The sequence below is a fragment of the Asparagus officinalis genome, chromosome 4 (genome assembly GCF_001876935.1).
Source record: "Asparagus officinalis chromosome 4, Aspof.V1, whole genome shotgun sequence".
Classification (NCBI taxonomy): domain Eukaryota; kingdom Viridiplantae; phylum Streptophyta; class Magnoliopsida; order Asparagales; family Asparagaceae; genus Asparagus; species Asparagus officinalis.
Genome location: NC_033797.1, coordinates 93,435,309 through 93,445,599, shown reverse-complemented (window position 1 = coordinate 93,445,599; position 10,291 = coordinate 93,435,309). Strand labels below are relative to the sequence as shown.

The window sequence follows — 10,291 nt, the reverse complement described above, 5'->3', positions numbered from 1 at the left end:
ATGTAATTGGATTAAATGTCAAATTTAAATCTATGGAAGCATATGTGAATAAACTATGGGGTAAAATCTCTATTCCCCAGGTTCATTTAATTAAACAAGGTATGTTTCTCTTTGATTTTCAGTCTGAGAAACAAATGAGTGAACATTGTAGAAGACAAAATACTAGAAAGAAATGGGTCCCGGTTAATAAAAACCCTAAAACAAATGCTCAAGTTTCTGGTGTATGTGCACAAAAAGGGGTTACAAGGAATGAATCTAGGAAATCTGAGATGGATGCTACAATGATTGATAGTTGCACTCAGAAAGAAGGAACTATGGATTATAATACTGATAAATCTAGAAAAGAAGTGAAAATTTTTGGAAAACATGCACAAACAGTAGATATCCGTCATAGTGTGTGTGGGCTTGCTATTGTGCACCAAATTTCATCTCCAATTATGAATGCCATTGGATTTACTAGTACAAACAACGATAATTCTTCAAGGAGAGTAATTGCAAGTGCTTTGATTAAAGATAAAGAAACTACATGCTTTCAGGCTTCACTTTTTTTCCATTGGAGCATAAGGTGCAAATTTTAAACCCCTCTAGCATTGATAGGAGTGGATTTCCTTTATAATGCAATTAGCTATTTGGAATATTAGAGGATTTAACAAATCCTCTATACATATGATTGTGAAGCAATTAATTGGTTAATATAATCTTCCCTTCATAGCTCTGTTAGAAACGAAGGTTACTAGTGATACGATGCAGATTATTGCTAAGAAAGTGGCGAAGAATTAGGAATGGATTTCAAATGTTCAACAAGGAAATAGTGCTAGAATTTGGATTCTCTAGAATAGGAAGATTCCCACAGTGCAAAATATTACATCCTCTGATCAATTTGTGACATGTTCTATAGAGTCTAAAGATGGCAGACTATCATGCTTGATTTCTATAGTATATGCTTTCAATGATGTGCACAACAGGAAAATTCTCTGGCAGGAGACCTACTATCATTCAAACAAAATGTTAACTCTCCATGGATTGTTGGAGGTGATTTTAATGTTATTATCAACAATCAAGAGAAAATTGGTGGAGCTTTAGTGTCACCTTCAGACACTAAAGATTTCTAGAATTTTATTTCCACATGTCAGCTTATGCATCTTAAAACTACCGGGTGTTTTTTCACATGGAGTAACAAACATGAGACTAACACGAGAATTTGGTATAGGTTAGATAGAATTCTAGTTAATAAGGAATGGATCCACCAATTTACTTCTAGTCAAGTGGAGTATCTTGTACCAAATTGCTCAGATCATTCTCTAGCTCTGCTAACAATTGAAGATGAGGACTTTGAGGGTAAAAGTCCTTTTACATTTTTTAGAATGTGGATAAATCATCCAGGTTTTACCTCGGTGGTTAATTCAGTGTAGGAGCAGGATATCAGAGGCTATAGGATGTATAAACTTCATACTAAGCTCAATTACCTTAAACCTTCTTTAAAGGAACTAAATAAAAAGTACTTCATGAATATAAGTGATCAAGTACTAAGAGCTAAGGACGAACTAACTGAAATTCAAAAACAATTCAGCATTGATCTCTTCAACTCTACACTGATTTTAAAGGAGAAAGAGTGCTTACACAAATATACCAGGCTTTTAAACTGTGAAATCTCTTTTTTAGGTAGAAGGAAAATATTAAATGAGAAATACATCGTGATAAATGTACACAAGTTTTCAACTCTATCATGAAAGCAAAAAGGAATCATAATAGAGTGCTTTCTTTATATTCTGAAAATGGTGAAAGGATAACTGATATGCCCAGTATGATTGCAGAGTTTGTAGGGTATTATAAGAATCTATTGGGTACTACAATCATCACTTCTAATCCATATCCTGAAGCGATTTCAAATGGCACTACTCTCTCGTCAATTCAAAGCAATGCCCTATGTCTTCCTGTTTTAAGAGAAGAGATAAAGTCAGCGATTTTTTCTATGTTAGATGAGAAAGCTCTTGGTCCTGATGGTTATAATGCTTCCTTCTTCAAAGCAGCTTAGAATGTGATTAGTGAAGACCTTTATCTAGCTGTGGAGGAGTTCTTTTGTTCTGATAAGTTGCTTGGTGCTTTTAACACTACAGCTATTACTCTGGTGCCTAAGTCCTCAATCCCAAAACTCCTTCTAATTTTCGTCCAATATCTTTTTGCAATTGTATTTATAAAATCATTACAAGGATAATTGCTAGCAGAATTCAAAAAGTAATAGGATATCTAATCAGTGATGCTCAAAGTGCATTTATCAAGGGAAGGATTATTTCAAATAATATATTGTTAAACTCTATGGCAGGAAACATTCTTCACCAAGGGCTATTCTCAACATTGACCTTAGGAAAGCATTTGACACCATTGACTGGAAATTTATCAAATCTATGCCAGTGGGACTGAGTTTTCCTAATGTGATGATTATGTGGATTATGGAGTGTATTACCACCCCCAAATTCTCCTTATCTCTTAATGGATCTCTGCATGGGTTTTTCCAAGGTGCTAGGGGCTTAAGACAAGTTGATCCTCTCTCTCCCTACCTATTTGTGCTAGGCATGGAATATCTGTCACGAAAGCTTAGTACTCTGAAAAATAATGCCTTATTCAAGTATCACCCAAAGTGTTCTAAGCTAAAAATTACACACTTATTCTTTACTGATGACTTGATTCTATTTGCTAGGGCTAACTAGTATTCAATAACTAAGCTCTTCAACTGCCTTCATGAATTCAGCAAGGTATCAGGTTTGGAAACTAATCCCAATAAATGTTCAGCGTACATGAGTGGCATAAATGATAATCTTAAACATCAGATAAACTCGAATTTGAATTTTTCTAAAGGAATTATGCCAGTGAGATACTTGGGGATGCCTTTAATCTCTAAAAGGCTATCATGCTTGGATTGATCTCCTCTACTTCGTCGAATTTCTGAACAATTCCAGAGCTGGCAAAAGAAGAAAACCTCATCCTATGCAGGGAGATTACAGCTCATAAAATCAGTTATCCTGGGTGTTCATATTTTTTGGACAAATAATTATATATTACCAAGTAAACTCCTTTAGAAAATTGACAGTCTATGCTAGGAATTTCTCTGGGATCACAAAATTCCATTGGTTTCCTAGAATACAATATGTCAAGACAAAAAGAATAGGGGTTTGAGAGTTTTTTCAGCAAAAATATGAAACTATGCAGCTGCCCTCAAGCTTTTGTGGATGATTTACCTTAGAAAAGACCTCTTATGGATAAAATGGATTCACGACAACTATTTACAACAAGCTAGTATTTGGCAGGTTCAATCTAAGGTGAATGACTCATGGATGTGGAAACAACTTATTAAAGTAAGGGATATGGTGATTGGTAGGCTGGGGAGTGTAGATAATCTGCAAAACATTATCAACAGCTGCTGCGTGGATGGAAAAATTCAAGTTTTTTCTGTTTACAAGCACCTGACTCACCCAACTCTCCAGGTAGATTGGTCAGACACAGTTTGGGATAGTTAGTCATTCACTCAAGGTTACTAACACAAGATAGGTTATGTCGTATGAGTATCCTTGACACAAACCAATGTGATTTGTGTTCTAATCATCTGGAAACCTGTCGCCATCTCTTTTTTGAATGCCAATACTCTGTAAGTGTGTGGAACAAAGTCATGGATTGGCTAAAATTTAATTGGAGATCATGTAATTGGGATCATATCATTGCTTGGTATATCTACAGAGTTAGAAGGAGGGGTTTACGGAAAAATTGAAAAGGATGGCTTTGTCAGTTTCTTTGTATTTGACATGGCAGGAGAGGAATTTGATGATCTTCCAGGACAAAACTAGACAGCCGGAGCTCCTGTTTGGAGCAGCAAAGATCTCCATCTTCTCTAAAATCCTAAATGATAATTTCCCATTGCATGTGAAAGAGAGAGAATTGAGAGAATGTAATAATGCTCTCTTAGTTAGCTGAGAACCAGACAGGTTCTGGCTTTGTTGCTGTACTAAAAACTTCACATTGGTAAATGAATAAAAATTATTTCAATGACCAAAAAAATGTTTAGTTCTATTTAGGATATAAGTCATGTACCTTAAACATGCATTTTACGGTTATTTTTTAGTTTTTAATGAAAATATAACTAGGAAGCGGTTGATTGGATCAAAAGACACGCTCAAAGTGATTTATGTATAAATCGAAAATGAAAGCTTGGTTCTATAAAATAACTCTGTTTCAAGGTTCTTAAAAAAAAAAACAACCCTTTAGTAACTAGGGGGAAAAACAAAGGAAAGAAGAGAAAAGGGCTAATTTCTCTTGAAAAGCTCCAAACAGTGCTCCTGATCCAAATTCCTACTCCAGAACCTTTTGTAGTACTCGTCATAAGTATAGCTCCTGTAAATGGCCGGACTTTGATTGGCGGTGAGCTTCACTGGCGGGCTGATGACTGCAGAGTTGCATGGACAAAGGAAGGAGGCAATGGTCATTCTCTCTTTATTTGAATTTACGACGGCTCTGTGCCAAATGCTCTTGTACTTTCCATTACTTAACGCCTGAAATATTTTTGTAGGAGGTTCATTTTCAGCTTTGAATAAGAAAAAAAAAGTAATATTAATATATACTACTCTTAGAATGACATGATTAGTCTCTTGAATTCATATGTGACATGATATGCAATGCCACATGCACGTTTTAAGTCTTTGTTAAACGAAACGTTTAAAACATTACACGACACACATACGAATAATTACAGACTAGATCATCAAATACATGTCAAGATCATAATTATTAATTAATGACCTAGACGTATAGCACATCAGTGACACATCATCAAAAATCATGGAGGGGCGTGCACACTGGATCTATCTAGCTGGATCTAAGCAAAATCTGTTTACCTGCAATTGGTCACCGATGTTGATAACAAAAGCATCAGGGTGCGGATCAACCGCGAACCAAAGGCCATTCCTACGAACCTGCAGGCCAGCAACAGTCCGGTCCTGAAGGAGGATGGTGAGCGCATTTGGATCCGTGTGAGCTGGCAATCCAAAAGTGAGGTCCGGCTCAGGGCACCGTGGGTAGTAATTTATGGCCATATGTTGCTCCTGCTCACCGAGAACTCTCTCGATGTAGTCCTCTTCTAGACCCAAGCTCAGAGATATTAGCCCAAGTAGACGGAAGCCCAGTTGTCGGATTTCCTTGCAGTAAGTGCTCACGACTTCTCTGTGATCAAGTCAAGCACCAATAATTGTCGATCAGTATTGCACGTGCCAACTCACTATACTCTCACAACTCATCTATAGTGTGTTTGTATTAATTCGTACGTTTATCTTCTCTTTTCTTCTCTTTACTAGTTTTCCTCAACTTCCCTTACCCTCTAAGAAATCCGAACATGGCCTTAAAAAGGTTTTTTTTTTTTTTATCTGTGTCAAGTCACGTACACTTCTACGACGGTATGTGTAAGATAAAACACCCACATTTTAGGATGGAGGTTTGAGGTTTTTATTTGATTAGAGCTTGTTTGACGAAGATCCCACATATTAATCCCCCATGTGATTTGGCATGTGCCTGCACATGCCGAGGTCAAGGGCTTCTAGAGGCAGATGACGTGTAGCTTTCCTGTGTAATAAACAAGCAGCGGTTGATGCGAGGGGCTGATGCGCACTATTGTCAGCCACGGCATACAATTTTATGAAAAAAGTTGATGTTATTAATTTCGGTGAGAAGCCAGTGCCAATGTTGCGGTAGCCACAATTCCAACCCTCGACAGAGACAGCGTTGAAAGATTATCAAAAAGTCCTTGAGGGTGCAAAAATACATATTAGTTAATAAACCTTTTTTTTTTATCATATAAACTATCTCTTTTTTAATATTACCTTGTTTTCATCTCTGTATCTATATCTATAATTAATTAATAACTAAATGGATATTAATATGGTAAATATTATATATGAACTGTATATATCCTAACCGTTTGCACCCCACCCAACTTTGAGATGAATGATTATCAAAAAGCCTAGAGCTTGAGAATGATTCTTGTTGGCATGGTTAGCAATTTATGAAGAAGTTTCAAGGTAAAGGAAGAACGTTTCAGAACGATTCTCTCTTATTTCAGTACTTTTTCATTGACTTCACTAAGTCGTCGCAAGATATATGCACACATAAGCAACACTAGGACTGTAAATGATACGATTCGTCTGGTTCTAGACGCATGAGCTATAGCATATCCTAGCCAATTTTAAGATGTATTAATTAACCATCCAAGTTTAAGATATACAAGATGGTGATTATGTACGCAAGAGCAAGACCCCACACCAAGAACACGGATTTGTTCTTACTAACAAATGGACAAACATGCAGTTCACAAGAAAAAGATGGATCCGCGCGCACTTAACTATCCTAGCTCAAAACATACCTTAAAAAAAGAGACAGGCCAAGGATGAATTTTCAACCTCTAAAAAGTTGGTAATAGTGGAAATTAAGATACAAAATATTCGACACGTGTTTCTTGTACCATGATGGCTATAACTTCAGGTGAAACAATTAATCCCATAAATTAAGGTCTCTCCCGAGAAAATCATACTGAAAATAAAATTTCCAAATTGCGCTATCAAAATTTTATAAATATACAGTTTGCTCTAATTTAATAGTTACCCTGTGCTGATCTTTTAACGGCTTCCACTATATTAATTGCACTAATTAGAATTAATATGTTATGCAAGTTCTCTTCCCCCCTCCCCCGGCAAATTAACCACACCATTGACATTCCGTGTGCTACTTTGTAAAATTTATTGTGTCCTATTGTATTGAGGTGTCTATAATTGTGCTTATTAAAATTTTAGTGCTGATCTTGAGAGCATCCGTGGGAACTCAATCTCATTTTTGATAAAATTTACTCATTTACTTATTTTGTTTTGATAAATAGAAAAATAATAAGTTGAGATTTTCCAACGTGTTTTCATGAGTCTTACAAGAAAGTTTACTTACGCTGTGTCTGGGAGTTCACTAAGGGAAGGAAATGAAAGGTAAGATAGGGAAATAAAAGGTAAGAAAGAGGAGGGGAAATATAGTATCTTGTTTGGGAGTTTTATAAGGAAAATAGAGGTGAACTCAAATTAAGTTGTTTGGGAGTTCTAATTATGAGAAGAGAAGAGAAGTAAATAAATCTTAGCCATTGATTTATTATGATAAAGAGTCAATATGTTTCTTTCATTATGAAATTTTACTTTCCTTCCTTTTCTCTCCGTTACCGCCCAAATCATAGAAGTTTTTATGAAAACTTCTCATTCCTTTCCCCTCTTTACCCTCCTAATAAAACTCCTAAACAAAATTAAACTTACTATTCTCTTCCCTTCCCCCTCTTTAGCCCCCATCTAAACTCAACATTATTGTGTGGCAAAAGATTATTTTACCAGTTACATTAAAGTGCATGCAGAAGGTTTCATATTGTTCGCGGAAGTATATATATGTGCATATGTATATATGTATACATGGGGAAACCTTCACCTGAATAAAGTAGGCTTAGAAGGCCAATCCGAAACAAAATCCTCAAGAGGGTAACAATGAAGTCGGAGATAATCCCTCCAGTTATGAACCTTCTCTTTCCTTACGTTAAAACTCGTCGAAAGCCTCGTTTTCTTCGCTGGATCATCGGAATACAGCCTCATCTTCTCCTCCGCAGGGAGCCGAAAGAATTCTGCAGCAACTGCCGTCATCTTCAGCATCAGCTCAATAGTCACTCCATGATTCACAACCTGTAATATGAATCAAAGAAGGAAAAGAGTGAATTGAAATCAGCATACAATTTACAATTAACTGCGTATAGATATTTATGCACCTGAAAGAAACCGTAGGATTCGCAGGCATGGGCTACTTGATTGATGATTTGGGATTTATCGGGGCAGCTCAAGTCGATGACCGGAATATTGTCATCATTCTGTACCTCGTTAAGCTGAGGCCTCTCGGCCTCGGGTCGAATATAGCTCTCGGGTAGGCTATTGTGCTTGATGCCTGTAGAAAGAAGTTGCTCTGCCATTAGAAATTAAGAAACAGAGAAAGCGAGTTATGAGAAGTGGAGCAGTATGGACTCGTTTTAATGGGTGGAGTCTACGCTGATTACGGACAGGTAAGCGATGACATCAGTCGAATGACGTCAATCCCACAAAATTGCTTTCGCGAGCTCTAGTTACGTTGAGGTACGCCTGCCGAAAGCTTAATTAAGTTCTCGATTAGTATTTTACTCCTTGTCGGGGCCACAAAATACACTGTCTGGTGATTGAAGGCCCACCGTATTTATTCTTGAATCCATAATCGACATAGAGATGCAAAATTTCTAAAGCATAGATTTGATCCAGGGAATTTTATTGTGGCAGCAAAAATCATGAATAGAAATGAGGCATGGTAATCTATTTGGATCAAATTTGACTCAAAAGATAAGCTGTCAAAGCATTATTAACTATCACCTATTTAACTATTTTTGCGAAGATCAAACTTACACATTGAATTGGATGCACATGGCACACCTTCAGAATTTTGAATCATAAAATGTCAATGCTTCCAACTGTTAAGAGGGTCTCTCATCCATTTGGTTGAGTTTAGAAAGAAAGAAAGAAAGAAAATAATCAAAAAAAAAAAAAAGATATATAATTATGTTAAAATATATTTAGACTCATGACTCGAAGAGAATTAATATTTTTTCAGTCAAGCTCCTAATACATTACCGAACTCTATTTTTGTTAATGACCACTTCCATCCTAACAAATTAATATATGAGCCTATGGTTAAATCGATGGACCGGATACTTGTTTGCCTCGAGATTATGTTGCATGAGTTAGAATAAGGTTGAGCACACTTGTCATTGCATTTATCTTGGTTATAATAACACACTTTTCCAACCCTAATATCAATTGCATAAAGGAAGGTAATGTTAGTCTAAGTGTGTAGACCCGAAGCTGCAATCGAAAAGACGATGAAAACAGTCAGAAGACTGTGCGGTCGACCGCAGTGCCAGATCCGGTCGACCGCGTGCACTGTAGGAAACTGAGAAGTTTCTGTCGCTCTGGCCGGTCGACCGGGTGGCCGCTGCGGTCGCGACCGCAAATGTGCACAGATCCCTGTACAACACCTTTTTCTCTGGCGGCGACCGGCCTTGCACGCGGCGACGCGAATCGTCTCCAGGACAGTTCACTAAAACTGTTTGCGACTCTTGTTTTGTTTCAGGATCTATATATTACCACCAAACGTTTTTAGGGATTGTACAATCATCAAAAAGAGAAGCTTTTTGACTCAAAGCGAGCGAGAGAATCTCAGAGAGATTAACCCTTGTTTCGAGAGCTTGTATTTTTCTTTCTTCAATTAATAAAGAGATTGCTGTGGTGTGTCTCCGAGGACCGTAGGCACGTTGCCCGAACCCTCGTTAAAATCTGTTGTGTTCATATCCCTTACTATTTTTTTGAAAGTTAGATCTTTATTTGTGATTTTATTCCTTACTTTCCTACTTTCAACACAAGGTCCGGCAAGGCAAGGGTTCGAATTGATTTGTTTCGAATCCCAACAACTGGTATCAAGAGCTTCGTGTCAGCAATTTGTGTGAAGCCATGCCCAGAAGAGACAAATCAATAGATTGAGAAGCTTCGATGGTCGGATTTCGCCTACTGGAAGTCGCCAATGGAGGACTATCTGTACCAGAAGGACTTGTATCAGCGCGTTTGGGCAGCGAAAAGCGGAAAGAAGAAAGAGGATTCGATGCGTGATTGGGAGTGCGTACTGGATAGGAAAGCTTAGGGCAAATCGCGCGTTGTCGACTCGCCAAATCAGTACGCCCACAATATTCTGGAAGCGAGAAGACGACGGTTGGGCTTAATGGAAGCGCTCGCCAAGATGGTACGAGCACCGTCTAGGCCGCTGCAGCAAACAAGTGATTCTAATCAAAAACTCTTTTCAACCTCAGATGCGAAGGACGGATCCTTCACGATGCACCTCAGCGAGTTCAACACGATTGCTTGGATACTTATCTCCGTGGACATCACGTTTGATGACGAAGTGCAAGCCCTATTGATTCTATCGCAGTTGCCGGATAGTTGGGCAGGTTGTGTGACAGCAATCAACAATTTGGCGGGGAAAGAGAAGTTGAAGCTGAATGAGGTTGTTAGCATGATTCTATCCGAGGAGGTTAGAAGGAAATCGTCCGAATCAGAAGGTTCAGGTTCAGCCCTAAGTTTCGAGCAGAGAGGCAGAAGCCAGAAGAAAGGGAACCAGAACAGGAATCGGTCGAAATCAGTGAAGAAGAGGCCGAACTCGAAGGTTA

At 37.8% G+C, this 10,291-nt stretch overlaps 1 protein-coding gene across 1 annotated transcript; it reads right to left on the bottom strand.

Annotated features, from left to right (window-relative positions):
- On the bottom strand, positions 4,148-8,032 carry LOC109837849 (protein DOWNY MILDEW RESISTANCE 6). The gene is made up of 4 exons (XM_020406215.1): positions 7,823-8,032; positions 7,492-7,739; positions 4,884-5,208; positions 4,148-4,541 (listed from the first exon to the last, which is right to left on the bottom strand). Exons 1-4 carry the CDS (start codon positions 8,018-8,020, stop codon positions 4,296-4,298), a joined length of 1,017 nt encoding a protein of 338 aa, XP_020261804.1. The 5' UTR covers positions 8,021-8,032; the 3' UTR covers positions 4,148-4,295.